The sequence below is a fragment of the Sceloporus occidentalis genome, unplaced genomic scaffold, assembly GCF_023333645.1.
Source record: "Sceloporus occidentalis isolate IW3139 unplaced genomic scaffold, rSceOcc1.0.p SCAF_51, whole genome shotgun sequence".
NCBI lineage: Eukaryota > Metazoa > Chordata > Lepidosauria > Squamata > Phrynosomatidae > Sceloporus > Sceloporus occidentalis.
Window position 1 is genome coordinate 5,029,813 of NW_028317031.1, and position 21,255 is coordinate 5,051,067.

General features: G+C 41.0%; 1 protein-coding gene across 1 annotated transcript in view; it reads left to right on the forward strand.

The window, feature by feature from the left end:
- The window catches only part of LOC149288503 (cytosolic carboxypeptidase 6-like), a 497,550-nt gene that overhangs the window by 463,732 nt on the left and 12,563 nt on the right, over positions 1 to 21,255 (forward strand). The window contains exon 11 of the mRNA XM_089491670.1: positions 2,465 to 2,621. Within this exon, the coding sequence (XP_089347796.1) occupies positions 2,465 to 2,621 (157 nt within the window). The remainder of the gene's footprint in view (positions 1 to 2,464; positions 2,622 to 21,255) is intronic.

Sequence of the window (21,255 nt, forward strand, 5' to 3'; positions counted from 1 at the left end):
TACAGAATCACGTTCCTTGTCTTGTTTGCCACCCTACACTGACCTGAACCACTTCATTGCGTCTACTATTCAACTTATTAGGTCTCCATCTCTGTAATTCAGACGGTGAGACGAATGATTGTTCCGATACTCCATACATCAATGACAGCGAGGGAGGACTTGCAAGAAATATTTGCTAATTTCAAACTGCTGTTCTTGCTAATTGCTATTATGATGTATGACGTTGCTCACATAAATGATGTGGGCATAGAAAATGGGATCTCGGAAAAGCTTTAAAGCAGTAAATATTTGCTCTCCAACATTCATACTGTGTAAGCTTGATGATGCCTGAAGCAGAGACCCAAGCGGTATCAGAGGCATGCAATCTAATGCAATTCAGTTAGTGAATAAAGGCATCGTCTTTACTAAATTAGCTTTTTTCCATTCCAGAGCTAACACGGTACAATTCTATACCTCTTATAGATAACATGCACTCAGAGTTGGAAAGCTGAGGGGTGTAAGATATTCCCAGGGGAACTAATGGAAGATTGCACTGGGCAACCAACCCACTGGGCACTGGGCATTCTCTCACAACCAATATTCTGAATATTTCTATCAAAAATCTATGGAATGGGTCTTTATACTGATGTCCGCTGGTTCAAAGCAATGGATTTTGTCTCTTTACACATCTGTAGAACACATTAATGGGTGTGTCATGGACCTGCTTTTATAGGCATAGACGTCAAATCAATTTGTGCAAGAATATATGTAAAAATAATTCTAACCCTATTAAATACCATACAAAAAATAGTAGAGATAAACTCAGCGAGGACACACAGCCATTAAATAGCCTGTCTTGTGGTCCATTCCCTGCTCGGGAGCATCGCAAGGGCAGTCCAGAACCAAAGCACGAGACATATTTCCTCTGCAAAAGGGAACCAACCACGACATACGTACATTTTGACCTTCATGGTCCTTGTCAGTGGGGTCTGGTTGGTATAAGAGGGCAAGAAGACCCACATCTGGACTCACCTCTCTACTAGAGGTGGACCACAAGAGATCCTAGAATGAGCATGTCACAATTTACATTTTGCCATTACAGAGGACAAATCTCCCTAAACACATCTCAAAACTCCCAACTTCTGCCCCCAGTGAATCGAATGCTGAAGAGCAGAGCGTCACTTAAACTGACAGCGCTAGCGTGATCCCGAATCCCTCTGTCCCGCCAAGCGGGAGCATTGAAGCAATAGGCGGGTTATCCGTGCAGATCCGGTTGGAAATGTATTATTATTAAGTAATCTGTTCCACAATCTCTGCTGAGCTTAACGTTTAGACCTAAATCTTACCTAAATGTTACGTTAAAACTGTCATTCAAATTATAGTTGAAAGTCCAAACTTTTCCCACAAATAATTCTTCACTTACGCAAGTTTTTGGCTTGGTCATATTTCTTGCCAGAAACATTTAATTGTCATGTGATTCAAAGGCAGGCACTGATAGGTCACTGTTATAGAAACTATAAAACTCCCAGTGTGATTTTCAGAGGAAAGAATTTTGCACAAGACTAGGCAGGGTATTATGGATGGTAAAACTGTTCATGGTCTTTTATACGACTCCGCCATATTGTTGGCTAATGGAAAACCATAGGAAATTGTGCTGAAAAAGCCTGAATCATCAACTTTCGAATTGTCATATTTTACAACATTTAGAACGCCCTGCATTATAGCTTAAGGTCTCTTTAGCATTCTGGATCTAGAGTACACAATGTAACATTAGTGCCGTTATCGGATACATATTAAAACCACGAAAACTTGCGATGAAGAACAATACATAAATGTATCATATCAGGCGTAGTTGAGTGTTATAAGCAACAAAGTTAAGAGAACAATGAGGGGGATTTACAGATAACCATTAAGAAGCCGTAAAAACGGAGTGCTATTAGTTATAAAGATGTGTTTTATGGAGCAGAATTTAAAGTTATAGGGAGGGTTTATATATGGAGGAGAAAATAATGTTGTGGGGAGTTGTTATATGGCTCGATAGGAGAAGCCGGAGAAGTTATGAGATGCTGTTAAAGAAATTAAAAGAAAGAGATTTGTGGAGTAATAAGAGGGGTTATAAAGAGGAGTTATACAGAAAGCACAATAATGTTATAGGAAGATGTTGTATGTTGCAGATAAAACAAGGGAATGGAGAGGTTTGAGCCGCCGTCAGGAATGATGGGTATTAGCGTCTGATCCAGTTGGTGAAGGATTTCAATGCAGAAAACAATATAAATTTCATGGATATTTAATAGGAAGAAATACTAGAACTATTTTGGAGTTATATGACTGTAGGGGGTATTATACTGGCAGTTACTTGCATTCATTGTAGTTAATATAACATTAAACAGTACAAGGAGTTAAAAAAAAGCCATGATTGATGTCAATAAATAAATATAGAAAAATAATGAACGCTAATATAAAATATGGCCGATTTGTCTTGCAGACCAGCACATCTTTTAACAAAGATAATGTGAAGGCCGGGACAGGGAGACGTTTTCTTGGGGGTCTCCTTGATGATTCTTCATATTGCTACACCTTGGAGGTCTCCTTCTACAGTTACATGCTGGGTGGCTCTGCAGTCCCCTACACCGAGGACGCTTGTATCCTTTTCCAACAGGGAACATGGCAAGTATTTTACATTTGTGAGCTTTAGACTCCCATAACAACACAAAGAGGTGAGTTGAAGGTGAGTTCATTCAAATAAATTAAGGGGTTTTTTTTGCTTTAAAAGATCCAACTAAAACAAAAAAAGGAAGTCATTCTTCACATTGATGGCTTTAAAGCTCTGTAATGCACTTACCTGTAAGAGTGGATAGCTTTTCATTGGATTATGGCATGGCAGAAACTGCTTTAAATGAAATAGTGGTTGATCCATGAATTAGTCTGCTTGTTTTCCGAGCCAAGAAGGAATTTTTTTTCAATCCCATGCCGGGAAAACTTTCAGCAATACAAGAGGATTTTTTTTTTCTGGGTAAATTCACTATTTATGGAATTAGAAACTTCTATGGAATGATTCCCTTTTCCTTCCATTACTATAAACGTATAATACTATGTCCCTCTAGCTAAGCCAATGTAACTCTAAAATGATCGGTTTTCTTTAATGCTATAAAATAAGATAATGAAAATTCCACTTTTAAACTAACCCTATCAAGGATATAGGGAGAAGGCCCTACAATTAAAGTAAAATAATAATAATGACAGATTACATGACATTTTAAAGCAGAATTTCAAAGCTTTTTAAATATCCATAACACATTTTAATGCCCCTTTTTATAAGAGACACCCTATGTATATGTGAGCGCCGTACTTTGCCCTGCGGACATGTTGGCTTTGACAAAGTATGAAAATACCACCAAGTTCAATCGCTAGTCTGTTCTTGTTAGTTTTCATTGAATATCACAGCATATCCATTTTAGTTTTCCTTCAAGAGAGTTCTTTTTTTTTTCTGCTTCACGTTCTTGTCGGTGAAGGATCAACCCAGCTTATGCAGATCAAAGTATATCTCGTATATTTTATACATCATGGCCGCATGAACTCGGAGTTCGAGTTTGGAAAGCGTATTGGAAACGTGGATTACAGGGAGTGTGATTTCCATAGGTTGAAATGACCCCGCTTTGCGAAGATCAGCAAATAAACCAGGTGTGCTACGGAACGTGATATGAAAATCCTAGCAGTAAGAGGCAGTCGGGATGAGTTCTCACCGAGTAATATGATTTTCTACCAGAGGGACAGTGTTACCGCGCGGTCTATGAGATCTGTTCCTGTCATATCCATTTCTCTCCTTAATTTTGTATAAAGCAGCATTTCATGTTTCAGTGGAGATAGAGTCACAAGCGGACAATGATGGAGACCTAAACACAGCCCGATTAAATCTCCTTTCCTGGAGTGAAATATCAAATGGCTGAAACACTCTGACGATGGGGTGCACTTAATAAAAGTTGGCTCCGGTGCTGTTAGAGAACGTGCCATTAAACTATAATGGGATTCTGCAGAATGTTTCCAGTAGAGATACTCATGCTCTGCAGAACAATGGGGGATTTGGGGAATAGCATGGGGTTGGACAGTTGGATTTCAATTAAAGAAAGTTAACTCTTTTAAATAAGACCACAGCCCAGATACATTTGGAAGCTTGAGTTGCACTCAAGTTGCTTTTAGGCATAGGGTAGACTTGAGCTACTTGCCTGGATTATCCACTATGAGTAATGAGACAGTCTGAAAGAAAAATCAGAACCATCAGAAAAGGAGACATCACCTCCACTCTTTGTCTTCAGAAGCTTCATGGTGTAGATAGGGTCTCTGGCTCTGGTTTCAGCTCTCTCAATGTTTCCGCTGCCTGTAATATAGCAGATAAAACCTCAATAAGCACTGGTTTAACTCTTTGGTAAGAATGTTAAATTACCATAAAATCAACAATTAAGGGGTTTGGGAAAAGGTCACGGTTGTGACTATAACCTTCAACTCCTGAACTTTTCATTATCTACAGAATAAAAGAACACGGCAACACACGCTATAAATACCAGTAAGTTACAAAAAAACGGTGTCATCCATATCATCATCAAATATCACATATTTATAGATATGTGAATCGGGATTTATTGTGACTGTTGTAGTGTACCTCACTTTCCAAAATCCTTACCTTTGTCTGCAGAAGGTTAAAGAGATGTCACAACGATAGTTGGTATAGCAACTCAAATGTCACATCTACTTTATCCCTTAATGTGGCGCCCTCTGATAACCCGTTAACTCCATTTAAGCGGAGACCGTATACCAAAGTGCAACAGAATTTACAAAAGCAGCACGCAAAGAGTTAATACCAAGATAGGACAACACATATTGTGCCGTGGTGACAACCCCTTCCTTCCCCTGCTTGGCATACATGGAAATTGTGTTATCATGTGTTCTGTCTCATCTTGTCGAGTTTATAGCGATCGCTTCAAACAATTTAATGTCGTTGAAAGCATGCAGTTACAAATTATAGACTTTTAAAGTTATTTTGCGGCTATAATGCTGTCACCCTTTAATACCGCTTCCAAAAGGCACCGTGACGACAATAATGACACACATTGCAGCTATAAGTCTGAATATCATATTCCCAGCGTCTGCCTTTGTTGCTCTCTCTCTGTTTATATTTCACTTTAACGTCTCGCGCAGGCACCAAGCTGTCTCCAGACGACAGGCTATCACGGCGCGAGGCGTACAGGAGGTGCCGACGCTTCTAAATGCACAGGATCAAAAAAAATATTAGAAATTAACATCAAGTTATCTTCAACGGTTCCATTTAAAAAAAAAATCAAGCTTTTAACCTTTTCTTGTAAAACATAAATATTATAACTAATTTATTACACGCCTTACTCTTTTATTATAATAATAGCTAATTTGTCACCCAATCTTCCTGTCTCTGTTGTACAAGAAATGCCTGAAGAAGAGACCTAGATAGTCTCAAAAGCTTGCAATCTATTATACTTCGGTTAAATGAAGGGTACCATCTTTACCGAATTTGATCCTTTGCCTGAGTACAGAAATTAGAATGTTTGAATGCCACCTTATAGCTGCCATATATACATTGAGACTTATATTCCCTTTTACTTATTTGTCCCCCCAAATGTATCCCCCGAGACCCTGTTAAAAACTTTAGAATAAAAAATATTTCAGAAATAGGCTGCTCTAGCCCCATAAATGCCATACAATATATCTACCATAGTCAATATGGTGATAGCGATAGATCATTTGATAATATAAGCCTCATCGGGCTATTGATTTTATCGGATATCACTCTAAGATAATGTATCAATAATATTGCATTGAAGGAAAATTCCATATTTAAGCAAAGTTAGGTTAAGTAACTTGGACAGAATACCGGCGATTACGTTAAGTCTTATTGCATAAAATATCTCTATGTTTTAAAACTTATTTTTTTTATTTTAATGCTAGTTTACTGTCTGATCTCTGAATGCCGTCTGCTTTAATCCCATAGGAAACTTTTCAAGGAAAGGTAGCTTTCAGAATAGAAAGAAAAATAAAACAGTGATTGGCGTGTAGGCTTTTACGTTGTCTTGGAAGACTGGGGTTAGCACGCAGAAGTGTTAGGTCACACATGGCAATGACTTGAAGTAGCATTACACAGAATTTGCCATTTTGTTTGTATTTTGAAATCTTGCATTTGTCATAATTCTAGAATTTAAAGGAAACTTGCACCATAGTTTTTTCCTTCTTTTGTGGTGTTATTAATACTACAAAATAAAATGGCTCAGTCTTATTAACCCAGAGGGACCCTTGTTTTTAATAATCTATGGGTAAAAAGACTTATTAGCATAATCAGGTCTTCACTGGCATTGTCATAAAGAAATTATCTCAGTGTAGTGTTTGGGTTACAGGGAAACATAAAATTTGACAAACATTAGCTCCATCAGGTCCAGGGCCAGCCTTAGGGGTGTGCGACCTGTGCGACCGCACAGGGCGCCATGGTTGCAGGGGCGCCTGACCGGGACTTAGATTAAAGCATCGGGTTTTTTTTTTGTGTTTTTTTTTTAAACTTTATTTAACATCATTCATGTTAAATAAAGTTTTAAAAAAAAAACGATGCTTAAATCTAAGTCCCGGTCAGGGGCGCCGAGCGGTTGCTCGTGAAGTTCTCGGCAACCGCTCAGCGCCCCTTACTCTCCGTGACTCCGTCGCTGTGCCGACATCTCATGTTGAGCGCCGGACTATTCCGGCGCTCAACATAAAATGCCGGCACCGCGAGAAGACGGATGCCTCCCGCTCTCACCGCAGGACTCCGGCAACAAGGTAAGTGGGGGGGTGTAGTTTGAAGGGGCAGAGGGGGGGGGTGTAGTTTGGAGGGGCAGAGGGGGGGGTGTAGTTTGAAGGGGCAGAGGGGGGGTGTAGTTTGAAGGGGCAGAGGGGGGGTTTAGTTTGAAGGGGTAGAGGGGGGGATGTAGTTTGAAGGGGCGGGGGGGTGTAGTTTGAAGGGGCAGAGGGGGGGTGTAGTTTGAAGGGGCAGAGGGGGGTGTAGTTTGAAGGGGCGGGGGGGTAGTTTAAAGGGGCAGAGGGGAGGGGTAGTTTGAGGGGCAGTAGTTTGAAGGGGCATGGGGGGGTAGTTTGAAGGGGCAGAGAGGGCGGGTAGTTTGAAGGGGCAGAGAGGGGGGGTAGTGAGGGGGGGCGCCAGAGGAGTAGTCCGCACAGGGCGCCACAACACCTAAGGCCGGCTCTGATCAGGTCTACTTGTTTTATTCCTGACGTCGGTCTTTGGTCTTGTCCTTAGATTCAGGATAGATTTATGTCTATCCCATGCATGTTTAAATTCCTTCGCTGCTTTAGCTTCTACCACTTCTGCTAGGAGGCTGTTCCATTTATCTACCACCCTCTCAGTAAACTAAACCTTACGGTAATCAACAGCAGTGGGGATCAACGTGAAAAGAGGGAGAAACAGTGTCTCCTTTTTCAAAAACAATACTTAAAAAATACAAATATTGTAACAAAATTAGAAAAAAAAGAATTACAATTATATGCAAATAATAACAGACTCCACTGATTATTATACTTTATTTATAAAGCGCCGACAGATTCCGCAGCGCTGTACAAAGAAGATGTTAAAGATAACAACAAGTACAATACAGCAATCAACATACAGATACAAGAGGAATGAAGGGCCTGTTCCCGCAGGAACTTACAATTTAGGTTGAGCCAGTTAGGCTCCTTGTAAAGCGATGTCACTGAGGTCATCATGACATCATAAGGGGTACTGTCTAGCTCCAATAGACTTATCTGAGGGATTTCCAGTAAATAAATATAATAATAATAATATAATTAAATGGAATGTTCCATCATGCTCCTGCATGGTGAGTTAAAACCAATGAAGATAAGTGAATTTCAGTCTGAGCTGGCCATGGTGCTGAAGAGCAGTGTTATTTCACCAAAAGCCACACTTGGCTCCAAAATACACAGCTCCGCGGTCTCTTGGACCAATACAACTATATTCATTTTCTTTACTGTATGTCGGTTTATAACTATTGTGTCTGTGCCACATATATATATATATATATATATATATATATATATATATATGCTAATCCTCCATCACTCACTGTCTGGTGGAAAAAGTAATAGGATATGGGATATTCAATAACTTCAACCGCGGTCAGAGAAGAAAAAAAAAACCTCTTCTTAATACAGCATTGGTTATTTACACATATATATATACACATTGTATGGATTTGTTTTATCAACTGTGCATCAGCAGCATATTCCAGCCAGTGACTACTAGGCATAGGTTTAGGGCAGCAGAACCCACCTTAAAAAAACAAAACATGGAGGATTAGAATACCCGACGTCACAAAAAAGGTTGGGTACAATGTTGCACAGTGATGAAGGGGATATCCCGGGTAAACGGCCCCACAATGCTCATCCTTGGCCAGGAGCTAGAACACGTTTAACTCATGAGTGGGAACTGATGAAGTCAGCAGCATGCATTGAGCTGAAGGTGGATGCTATGGCTGGAACTTCGGCGCCCTCTACTGGCATAACCAGTTTCCTGCAGCCCAATCTGGTTACATTTCTTATTACATGAATAAAAATATATGTGTTCTATAGACATCTACAGGCTAAACATGTCAATCTCAAAGAGATAACAACCTAAAATACAGCTTTCAGACACCACAACTTAAATACGGTGTGACTGAAAATCTCAGAGTTGATGCTTTTGTGTCTGGATTCACCTGTTTTTGAAGGTTATCACAAGGACATTCTGCCTTAGGCTGTTTATGCAGAACGCTCAGATAATGAGCAGCAGAGAAAATCGTTCATTTATACGTCTGCTGTTATTTTGGGGTGGATATTATGCTTTTAGACTGCCGTTACAAAGTATATTTTTAAATTTACAACATATCCAGAGCGTTGCAATTGACAGGATCTCTGTAAATCATGCATGTTTTAGCATTGTATTTATGCCTTTTTTTTTTTTAGATATGAATAAGTTATTCATATAAAGCTAGAATAGTTTCATAAAAAAAACATATATAGATCAAGTGAAACTAATTTTAATCTTGGTTTATCTGGATTATGACATCAACACATAACACCATATAGTGATGGGAGTTTTTTTTGGTTTTTTTTATCTACGACTCTTCCTTTTTATGTTTTTTCCTTGCTTTACTTGTTTCTTGCCTCACAGACATAGTATTTGATCGTTGGCTGATGCTGACACGGGTTTCCCCCACGTTTGCTAAAATAACCGAAGCTAAGTAAATTATTTTGATATCTTTAGCCATAATAAAATCCCACTTAATTGCATAAGCATGTGTCTGTCTGGTGTTATGTTATTATGGGATCTGAACTGGTTTGCTGATTTTGCCTGTTGGCATATAAAAGTAAACATTTTGAATAAAAATGAATAAAAACCACAATTTTAAATATTATTTCTATAATACTGAGTTGTTTTTTTTTGTTTTTTTTAAATAATGTTGCTTATCCAAGCATACAGGGATAAGGCGGCAAATACCATCTTTTTGCAAAATAGTAGAATCACGTAGAGAAAATGGATAATTCTAAAGGTAGAACTTCCATAAAACATGTTGATACCTTATATTCTGCATTACCTCTAAGGCGAGCAGACAATCTTAGAAACCATTAAAGTGATCTTCCTAGTACAAATGTATGCACAAGTTTTGTGTATTGTTCCAACGCCAACGGGTCTGTTTAAGCCCTTTAGTAATGGCTTCAGCACTTGACTGCTTGCTCGAGGCCAATGATGTCAGATTCCTGGCCTCGTGAGCAGCGAGCAGACCAGAAAGTGTGTGTGTTCCAACTTGAACCCGGGCCGCTCAATCAAAATGAACGAAATTGATCATATCACTAGTTCAAACAAGAATATAAAGTATTCCTGCTATGTTTGCATTTAACACCCTGACTTTGAAGGAACATTAATGAGAATGCTGAGAAAGAGTCCATTAATTTGTCTCGGTCTTCCTTCACTTGGGTGGGGGGGCTCCATCATAATTATTTAATGATGGCGGAAAATATATGCCATGTCCAGATCTGTATCGCTTGCTATGTAAGCAGCTTTTTATAGGTGTGGCTATTTTATGTCCAGAAGCAAGAATTTCAGAATTACTTAATAATATTAATCTCTTGAGACTCATCTTTTAATTCAATAATTAGAAAATAAATGTAGAATTTTTTTTGGAGCTTAGAACACCAAACCTATTACGGAAAGTGTTTTTTTACGACTTTTAAAGCGCAGTTCTTCTGCTTTCAATATCTTGGCATTTGGCACATTCTCCAACAAGCATTTGGTTGTAAATATTCTAAACTAGAAGCAAAACATATGCAAAGTTAGGCAAAAAAACCCCAAAGACATAAATCAAAAGTTAAATGGTTTGTGCTCACTCAGCAGATGGCGATGCTAATCTTGATCTTTTGATAACTCTGTACCCTGGCTATGCACAGACTCTAGAACATTCCGCATTTCTTATACGTGGGGCTGGCAGTTCCGTGAAATGGGCAGATTTTAAATGTAAACTAAAAGATTAAGTTTCCTATACGTCAGCCACATTAAATTTGGGTGGCAATTCCTCAATCCCCTAATTGCATTGGAACTACCGAGAACTTCCTATTTTACCATCTAGGGATTTGCATGCCATTATTTTTGCAAATTATTATTACTATGATTGAATGCCCCAAACCTCAGTAATATCTGGCTTATAGTTTCCTATAGCCGAAGCTTTATTTACAATACGGCCTCAGCTTTGTTATTTTAACCCCTTAAAGACAAAGCCCGTACATGCACGGGCTCAAAATTCATTGTTTTCAATGGGTTTTGGGACCGCCCATTGTCCTTAAGGGGTTAATGTGATTTAAAAAGGGATATATTAAAGAGATGCACCCTCTTTTCGCAAATGCTTCTTGTAAAAGGAATAGGGATCACAAAATAAGTGACACATTTTCATTATAAATAAAGCCTAGTTTCATGTAAACGTGCAAAGCCTACGTGACGGAAATAGTTAAAAGTGACGCATTGCAAGGCTAAAAGAGACATTCTCCTACTGTTACTGTCATTTGGGGTTCCTAGGAGGTTACATATTTAAAGACTTTAGTGGTTTACATTTAATTTCTTCTGCTCCCCAGTTAACTAAAAGGCATAAAAATTGTTCAAATAAAACAGCTTTTATTCTGTAGAAATGCAGGCAGCAATATAGCAAGAAAACAGCATGAGACATTTATCTGTATTAGGCTTTGTATAACTAGCTCAATTCAATTATTCCCTTTCCACGGCGAAAGCTAAAACACACAAAGTTTCTCCGGGTTGTGCGGTGCATCAGTAAAGACTGACACATTTATCAACATTACATTGAATCCGTGTTCCGAGGGCAAGATGATCTCTCTTGGGTTTCACCAACCTTCTGTACCCATCGCTCCTGAACAGCACGTCAGCAGAGATCCCCCAAACCATTAATATACATTAGCAAGAACTTAAGCACAAGACTTTGCGTCCAAGGGCTTTCTTTATCATTCTATTGCTGACTTTAAAGGGGAACTGTAACCTATGTGAAATTTTCATTACAGTAAGAAAATCCTCTGTAGGCTTTGCCCAAAATGCTTAAGATGCTTTAATAAGTATTGCTCTGAGCTCTCTAGATTTGCCCCCGAGGCTCTGGGTAAGAAAGCTGATTACTGAGCTTATGGGGCAGTCTGCAGATCTTCAGCGTTGACAGTTGGTTGTTTAGTGATACTCAGTCCCCTCCTGGATCCTTTTTAATGCAACTATTGTCACCATTTGTGGCAAATCTCTCCTCCTTCTTGGTTGCCCCATGGAGAGGGATATGTGCAGTTTACCTCTTGGGCAACCTAACTGTTTGTTCATTACACAAAAGCATCTAGATCACTTTTCATCTGTATCCACATACTTGCCACATCTTAAAATTGTATCCACAGTAGCAATGCTCCTACACAGCCGTTAAAGTGAATGAAGAATGAATAAGGGTACAATTAAGAAGGTTGAGAAAGGCCTAGAAGGAGTTGGCATGGAGCTGTGGTTTCAACTTATCAAATTCATTAATCATTATGAAGGGCTAACCTTGGCAAGTTTTTCCTACAAAATAACCCTGGATAATGCATAGTTCAATTAGTGTGGTGGCAAGAAAGTGGACAACCAAGTGCAAGCTTTCTTCTTCTCACCCCACATGGACGGTGCCCCATCAATCTGAGGGTTAGAGGGACCTACCGCACTCCCTCTCTCTATTGACAACTCCAGAGAAGGTAGTAAGATCTTTAGCCTCTGCAGACAATCGAAGTTACAAGGCCCGCAGCCACCTTCCCCACCAAATAAAAAATGTCTCCCCTACCCTAATACCCGGATCCACTGCTGTATTTCCAGGGATCTTACATCATAAAGAGAAGACCTGATGTTTCCCCCTTGCTTCAGTTTCTGCACCTGAATTTATCCAAAATTGTTTTTACATTTTGGTTTTGTTCATTTCAAAAGTGTGGGATTTAATTACACTTTTTGTCTAACAAAAACAAACCACTAATCAACATAGAATAACGCGAAGAGGTTGTAGACTGTAGCTTGTATTAGTATTAATAACATGTTTGGCAGCTTTTAAGATCTATTTAATAACATATTTCAACATATATTTCAGCAACATAAACTTGATGGTTCTACAAAACCTCCAAACTGCTTTTTTTTTGGAGTGAAACAACTTGGCCTGATGTAGAGGATTGTGTGTTTAATTGACCCACAAGGAATATATTCTGAAATTGGGGAGAATATATATGAAATTTAGTGGGGACATTTACATGATTCACATAGAGCATGTGCAACGTTAATAGGATGCGCAAGAAAGCCACAGAAAGTAAAAACAATTCCCGCGATCCTCATTGAAAGTGAGATAAAGACCGAAATTGAGACCAATGAAATGTGAGGATAATATAACTGGAATAGGCACACAGAGGCACTGAATCTAGGCAGAAGGCACTGCCGGTGTCATGTACCCACTGCGGCAGTGCATGCTGGAATATCTGTACTATATATATACTGTATATATATATATATATATATATATATATATATATGTGCTATATAACAGCTATGCAAAGTACAGCCATTTTAATTTTTTCCCTATGAAATCTGGTCTCAAAAACTACAGATTATTGCAGAAACAAGTCTTTCCAAAACTTGTAGGCATGGTTTCCTTAGTGTGGATCAACACTTGATATGGCTGCAAATGGCAAATCTCACATAGAGGTTAACAGATATAATTATATAAATAATAATACTAAAAGGAGTGCTACCTCTCTATTTTCATGATAAATACATATAAAACTCCATTTGGTACAGACTCTAGTGCACTTTACTGCATGCCAATAGGTACAGGCATTCTTTAGTTTTTGTAATTATTCTGTCTCGTTTAACTCCGCCCCCACCTGCCTCTACTTAAGTATGGAGCATACTATAGTATGCATGGCGTACATGCTCAATGGGATTCCCATTGGTTTCAGCCAATAACATATATGCCATCTCATGCTTTGTTAGCATGCATGCTATCGGATGCTGCTTTAATGACTTTAATGGGAGTGCTACTGAGCATGTGCACGAAGGTCACATAACTAAACCAATAACTAAAGACTGCATAAGTTAAATGTGTCGGAGTTCCATCAATTTGCATTAAAAGTAAAAATGTAATTGGGGGGGAGTTGAAGGTCCTTTTAAGGGGTGAGATATTATTAATGTGTTGTATATTGGTGCTAGAATTAGGATTGTGACTTCTTAGAATCCAGCAGTTCCCATTGAAAGGCATATTGTGGACATAAATACTTTGTCTGAAAACAAATATATTCAAACATCTTGGTTTTGCATTTTTCTCTTTGTTTTGATAACACTAAATAGAGTGCCTGCAGTTCTATTAACATTAGTAAGTAACATTAGCTGAGAATCGTCAGCCATCATCATCGTATTATTCCAATTTCTACATTATGGGTGAAATACTATGAGCTGCTGGTCTCGGCTACCGGCCATGGTGGTTTTGAAAAGGTCACAGAGACATTATAGCACGTAAACAGCGGCGATATTAGCTGTGAGCAGTGAAAAGTTTCTAACCGTCACAGTGAAAACCTCAAATTATTTTTGAAGTGTAAATGAAAGCCAGCTCTACAAAGATAGATGTAGAGCGTGGAATTGCATTAGACAAATGGCAGTAACATTTTAATAGTTATTACCTGAGAACCCCCTGGGGATCTCCAGATGGCAGAAAGTGAAATCAAACACACAGATTTTTTTTTCTGGTTAAAAAATGAATTCTAGTATTAAAGTCAGAGGAACAGAGAAATTTTTAATAAGCTATATTTGGCTGTACGATGGTATCTTTGTGTAGAGTTTTCTTGTTACATTAACTTGAGATACCAGCAAAGAGAGGGTATTAAAGGGCACTTCTGGGGTAAAGTTCGAATTGTGGAGAGGTCACAAATTAATAGAAACAAATAATAGTTTCCTGCAAAGTATACGTATACCTGGGTTTGACTCGATGAAGCATCGCTTCCCCAGGTCTATTGGTCACCCTGCTCTTTATCCTGGACAGGGGACCAGTGTTCAGTCACGACCATTCCCTGCCCAATTATCAAGTTTAACTGTTGGACAATAAACAAGAGCATTCCATTGGTTTTCACAGTGGTTGTTTCACATTTAGAACTAGGCCCCATAACTACCCAATTTCTCTTCCACTCCCAACCCATTTAATGTAAACCATACCCCTTCCATAGCTAGTCCTTTCTTCACACAAAACCATCCCTCCCCCCGAATGGTGTGGGTGGCCTACCCTTGGAAGTTCCTAGGTATGTGTAAGTTTTCGTGCGTGCGTGTGCCAAACCTTTTTATTATTAAGTGCAAATATGGGTCAATAAACAAGAACATTACATCAGTTTCCATAGTGGTTGCTTCACATTTAGAACCTGGCCCCATTATTGTGGATAGTATACAGTATATGACCCATTAGAAGTTTGAAAAAGTAACTCTGCACAAAGTGATCACACACACACACTTCCAAGACTATACTACCTGGAGCTCTCCCTCTTCTGGGGGAGACTTCTTGTTGGGGGTGGGGCTAACCAAATGGGGGTGTGGTTATCCTTCCAGATGCAGAGCTATTCAAGATCAGGGCCTGTCCCAGATAACATTAAATGGGTTGGGAGAGGAAGGGGAATTGCTGACAATTCATGTACAAATAAAACTGTTAATTCAACGTGCAGTTTAAAGAGCAACAACATTACCTTTTACAGTGAACTATCTATTTCTTAAGTAGAATTCTACCACGAGTGGGAGTGGGCATGACTAAGTACCTAATCTATGATCCTTTAATCTCTGATTGACTTCACTTTGTGTTATTATTATATAACCGTACGTGTATATTTGGCTATAAGGTAAACAAGTTACACCAACTAGACATTCAGATGAAAGGTAAAAGTTTAATCATAGTAGAATTCTACTGCAGAAATAGTCCCTCCTGACAATAATAGTTCATAGGTAATGTTGTTGCTCTTTAAACCACATTTTGAATTAACAGTTCTATTTGTGCATGAATTGTCAGCGTTTTAAAGTATACCTCTCTTCTCTGAACAGCCAAACTAATAAGGGTCAGCATGCAGAAGGTAAAAGAGCGGATGGGTTTTATCCATCATATTGTTACCACCGCTCCGGCAACGATCATGCATATCATAAATAGAAACTTGCTCTTTTGCACAGGGACCTTTTCGTTCCCTGGGTCAGGTGCTGTTTTTCTTTTTATAACATTTAAGCATCAATAAAAAAAACATGAAATGCTTGCAGCGTCCAATAACCTTTCCTTCCTTAATAACATTTTGAGGTGTTTTTTTTTTTTAATGCATCTTATAACATAAAAGGCCTTGATGAATTTTAAATGTGAAGGTGACGTCACGATTATACAATATGTAGCTAAACAGGGATTAGTATTTCTTGTTGCTTTTACGGGCAACAACAGATATGAATTTGGTCCATATTTTGTCACCAGATTGGGGGATATAATAGGTGGAATCAGATGTGCGTGCTTACCTTCCAGAATGTCAGGGATATATTTTTGAACTGTATGTTAAATCTTAATTACTTTGTAATATATTGTCAAAGGGGGTTATGATTTCAAACGTACTTTTCTGGTAGAAAAGGCCGTTCGTCAAATCTATAGTAACCTTGTAAACATATGTTGTATATGCAGTCTAGTGCAACAACGTTATAGCAATTGCACAGCTCTATGTAATACAATTAAACATTGTGCAGTGTATGTTATAGCATATCCAAGATAATACAGTGCAGTGGAGTTTAAATAAAAAGAAATATAGGGTAATACAATTATATAGGACAACGCAAAACGATGACATAAATCAACAAAAGTCTGCATTTCCCATGATGTAACGTGAGATCATATGTAAAATAGAGCTGTAGTAGCCAATCACTTTGGTTGTGTCAATGTCAAATGATTAGTGTAGGAGTGATCTGTATGAGTAGAAATTTAACGTACAATCACATGAATTAAAAAAAAACAAAAAACTTTAATCCAGGCTAATCCATAAAACTGGTTAACCCTGTGAGTAAAGAGTCTGCTGTTTAAAGGGACACTCCAGTTTCACATGCAGCTTTGTCAACAGAAAATGCATATTAAAGTACTTTGTAAGTACATTAACATGCACTCTTTAACCTGTTAAAACATAAAAATAAAGGACTTACCTTTCGGAGAAGTGGCAGCACACTGCCCCCTCCACAATCACATTTTCCTGCCTCCCAGTGGCGGGAAAGAGCTCCCACTGAAATAGGAGTATGTGCTCGGAGGTCTCATGAGACCCCCAGGAGCTTTTGCTGAGCCAGCACTGCAGTTTCCCGGAGGTGAGTAGACCATGTGAGTGTAGGCAGCAGGAGATGTGTTCCAAGAAACTCATCTTTTGCAAGCTAAGGAGCAGGTGGGGGTCCGCACGGAAATTTAAAAGAGCCCATCGTATGCATTAAAGTGTATATGATGGCTGGAGTGTCCCTTTATGATGTGGTTATAAGAAGATTTAAGAGCTGTACCGTGATTAAAAATACCAGCGGGGAATATTAAAATATATCACATTCTGCGTCTTTAAATCATTAACTCGGGCTGTGCCAGAGGGTTCAGCACTGTGTTATAATTCCGCCCGGCTCTGATTGAGCTACGTAAAACTCTTCTGGTTGCGCGGCTTCTTATTGCTATGGTGGCGGATCTCTTAGTTAGCATATTCCTTCACATTAACGGCCTGCGAGACTCAGTCGTCTCTGAAGGTTTATTGCTTTGTACGAATTCTGTGGAAGTGAGGTGTGCCTTTGCATTACAATAGGTAGAAATGTTACCATCTTAACTCCTTCCATCCCGGGGATACTTGTTTCATATACCAGACTCATTTTCTTTGTTTGGTATGCGCTTTCTGCGGTATCTGTCAGGAATATTATGTATGTAAAGTAGATATTAAAATGATTGAATATTTGTGTCATTGTTTCATGATTTATATCTGGTCAGAACAGCTATGGAATTAATGAAGTCTTCTGCTTGGTCACAATGCATGCAAATAACCATTACAGGATTTAGCGGTTATTATCCTCAGCCAGGGGAAAAAAACAACCCTTTAGAACAGGTGTGAGGTTTTATTATGATAATATAAGAATTGTTTGTCATCATTTTTGTCTTGGTCGTAAAATCCAGTGTTTTATACAGTAATGTTAGTGTGACGGAAGCCTCCATCACTGGGGCCACTGGAGAAGCCTGACTGCCAGCCTCCTCCCTATTGACTATGGGCCCTGGGTTTGTAAAGACTTCTGTGGCTACCCCCAGTAGTATCATCTCATCACTGGCTGAGGGGATTATCTCCAGCAGACAGCCAGGATCTGCCACCAGGGAGTGACCACCATTCTTTGATGTTTAATGTTGTATAAATCAGTCTCCCCCCTATTGTATTGTTAATCCCGTTACTGCCCCTGTTGTCTCTGAGAGGCAGATTAAGGGGGCGGTTTGTGTCCCAATATCTTGTTTTATGTTAATGTGTGTTTTGCTGGATATATCCAGCTCTGTGTGTCTAAAATAAATCAGTCTTCGTTTGGTTTTACCCTACACTGAGTCTCGGCTAGTGACTGGGGAACCGGGGAAAGTGTGTTGTCCCAGGCTAAGGGAGCACAAGACAGCGGAGGCAGTCGGTCGGACTAGCCAGCTCCGTGACATTGGTGGCAAGCGGTGGGATTGCTTCTTAGTCCGAGGGACACTTACTTTCTACCGGGATTAGCCGACAGGACGGCAGACTTCGGTCGCCTTGACGAGGACATGGATGTGGTATCAGAATTCCAGGGGCTGCTGCGGGTCATCCTCTCCTGCTACACCACTGCCCTGCCTACAGAACAATACCAGAACCTGAGGCAAGTAGTTCGACGGTCAGTATGGCAGAGGGCTGTTATATGCCGGGGTCAGTGTCTTCCAAGCTCCGAACAAAAGATTAGAGACCAGCGGGAACTACGGATGTCATTCCTGGGACAGCAACCCCAGGAGCAATTGGTATCCGAATTGGACAAGCTGGTCCAACAGGAGGTAGAGCTGGAAGATCACTATAGGGCTCTGCAGTGGTATACAGAGCAAGCATATTGGGGAACTGCGAAAGAATGTTCTCCAGAGGGCTATGACTTCGGTGGCCTGGGATTATTATGGGATAGTCTTCAGGAGGATCCGGACTTCGGCAGCACAGCGGAGTGGCGGATTGAGGACATCCGGGATTTCAGGGAGTGGGACCTCCCAGATGCACTAGAACTTAAAGGTGATTTAGACTTTTTAATTACACAGGAGTGGGAACTGGAAAAGGCGTATAAAAAACTGTTCGAACGCGTTCAACAGAATGCCCCAGTGTCCAGGGATTGTGTGGATTTTGTGGATGTGATTGAGTGGTCAGTTGAGTATGTTGACCCAGGCAGGGTGGATGGGACTGCGGTCTTCACCCCTGAGTCAGAGGGATACTGGGCAGCTAATCCAGATCCGATACTGGAGCTGTGCGACTGTGCTCCACAACCAGATCCAGAGATTGTGGATCTAACTGATTTTACATCTGAGGATGTTAACCCAAGAGGGGTGGATAACACTGCGGTCTCCACACCGGGGGCCTCAGAATGCTGGGCAGTCTGCCCAGATCTCTTAGTCCCAGCTGAAGAGCTGGCAACAGGGCAGAGCGCTGCTGGCTTCTGCCCCACATCTGCAATGACTACAGGGATCCAGGGAGATGTGGCAGCCGGCCCTTCTCCCCAGCGGCAGCTCACATGTCCGGGAGCGGAGGAACTTGTTTTTCCTCCCCAGCGGCAGTGGGAGGAACCGAGAGATGTGACAGCCGGTCCATCTTCCCAGCGGCAGCTCACATGTCCGGGAGCAGAGGAACCGGCCCTCCCTCCCCAGCGGCAGGCCGACCCACAAGATTCCCTAACCCCAGCTGAAGTGCTGGCAACCAGGCAGAGCATCGCTGGCCTCTGCCCAGCACCTACCAAAGCTGCAGGAGTTCAGGGAGATACAGCGGCCGACCCGCCCCCCCAGCAGCAGAACCTAATTCCAGGACCGGATCAACCGGAACTCTCTCCTCAACGGCAACAGGAGCACCAGGGAGGGGATGCAGGCGGCATCACTCCCCAGCGGTACCCGGGAGATGGCGCAGCCGGCCCATCTCCCCAGCAGCAGCAGGAGCACCAATTTTGGGAGGGAATTAATGGGCCAAATAAACTGACTGACTACGGAGTCAACCCGTTTGGGGTCTCATCCTATGTCAGTCCAATTCGAAGGGGGGAGAATTGTGACGGAAGCCTCCATCACTGGGGCCACTGGAGAAGCCTGACTGCCAGCCTCCTCCCTATTGACTATGGGCCCTGGGTTTGTAAAGACTTCTGTGGCTACCCCCAGTAGTATCATCTCATCACTGGCTGAGGGGATTATCTCCAGCAGACAGCCAGGATCTGCCACCAGGGAGTGACCACCATTCTTTGATGTTTAATGTTGTATAAATCAGTCTCCCCCCTATTGTATTGTTAATCCCGTTACTGCCCCTGTTGTCTCTGAGAGGCAGATTAAGGGGGCGGTTTGTGTCCCAATATCTTGTTTTATGTTAATGTGTGTTTTGCTGGATATATCCAGCTCTGTGTGTCTAAAATAAATCAGTCTTCGTTTGGTTTTACCCTACACTGAGTCTCGGCTAGTGACTGGGGAACCGGGGAAAGTGTGTTGTACCAGGCTAAGGGAGCACAAGACAGCGGAGGCAGTCGGTCGGACTAGCCAGCTCCGTGACAGTTAGCATTGACTGTTTTTATCTCATTGTGCAGATCTGGAAGTTTGTGATATTTTGGGTGACTTTCCTGCTGAAACACCACACTGAGCTGATTCTTTATGGCAATTCTAATAAAGTCCGTTCATCCATAGACTTTCTTGAGTTAGCGTGACCTGCTGGGTGATTAATAGACTTGGGCACCAGGGGGCTCTTCGTGCTCGTCTTCGGGGGGAAAAAAACCTTCGTATTCCGCGAATATTCGCCTGGTCCTGTCTTCTCTTCGGGCGAATATTCGTGGACATTCTTCGTGTTCGTTTTTTCTTCGTTTTCCCCGGTTAAGGGGTTAATACGGGGTTAAAGCCGCTCTGGCGCCAGGAGTTTAAATGTCCGTATGAGCAACTCTATTGGTCGTCAGCAAGGGGCTCGTCTGCCTTCGGTTGATGGCAGACGAGCCCCCTGCTGGCGACCAATAGGGTCGCTCATACAGACTGCTAAACTCCTGGTGCCGTAACTTGTCCGGCACATCTCACTGGTCTCCCTGTTCTATCAGTTAAATGTCCGTACGAGCGACCAATAAAGTCGTTCGTACGGACATTTAACTGATAGAACAGGGAGACCAGTGGGATGTGCCGGGTAAGTTGCAGCATTGGGGTTTTAAAAGTCTGCACGAGCGACCAACAGAGTCGCTCGTGCAGACTTTTAAAACCCCAATGCTGCAACTTACCCTGCCGATGCCACTGGTCTCCCTCCCTGTTCAATTAATTAAATGTCCGTATGAGCGAACAATAAAGTCGCTCGTACGGACATTTAACTAATTGAACAGGGAGGGAGACCAGTGGCATCGGCAGGGTAAGTTGCATTTAAAACCCCAATGCTGCAACTTACCCTGCAGATGCCACTGGTCTCCCTCCCTGTTCAATTAGTTAGTCTGTGCCGGGTTAA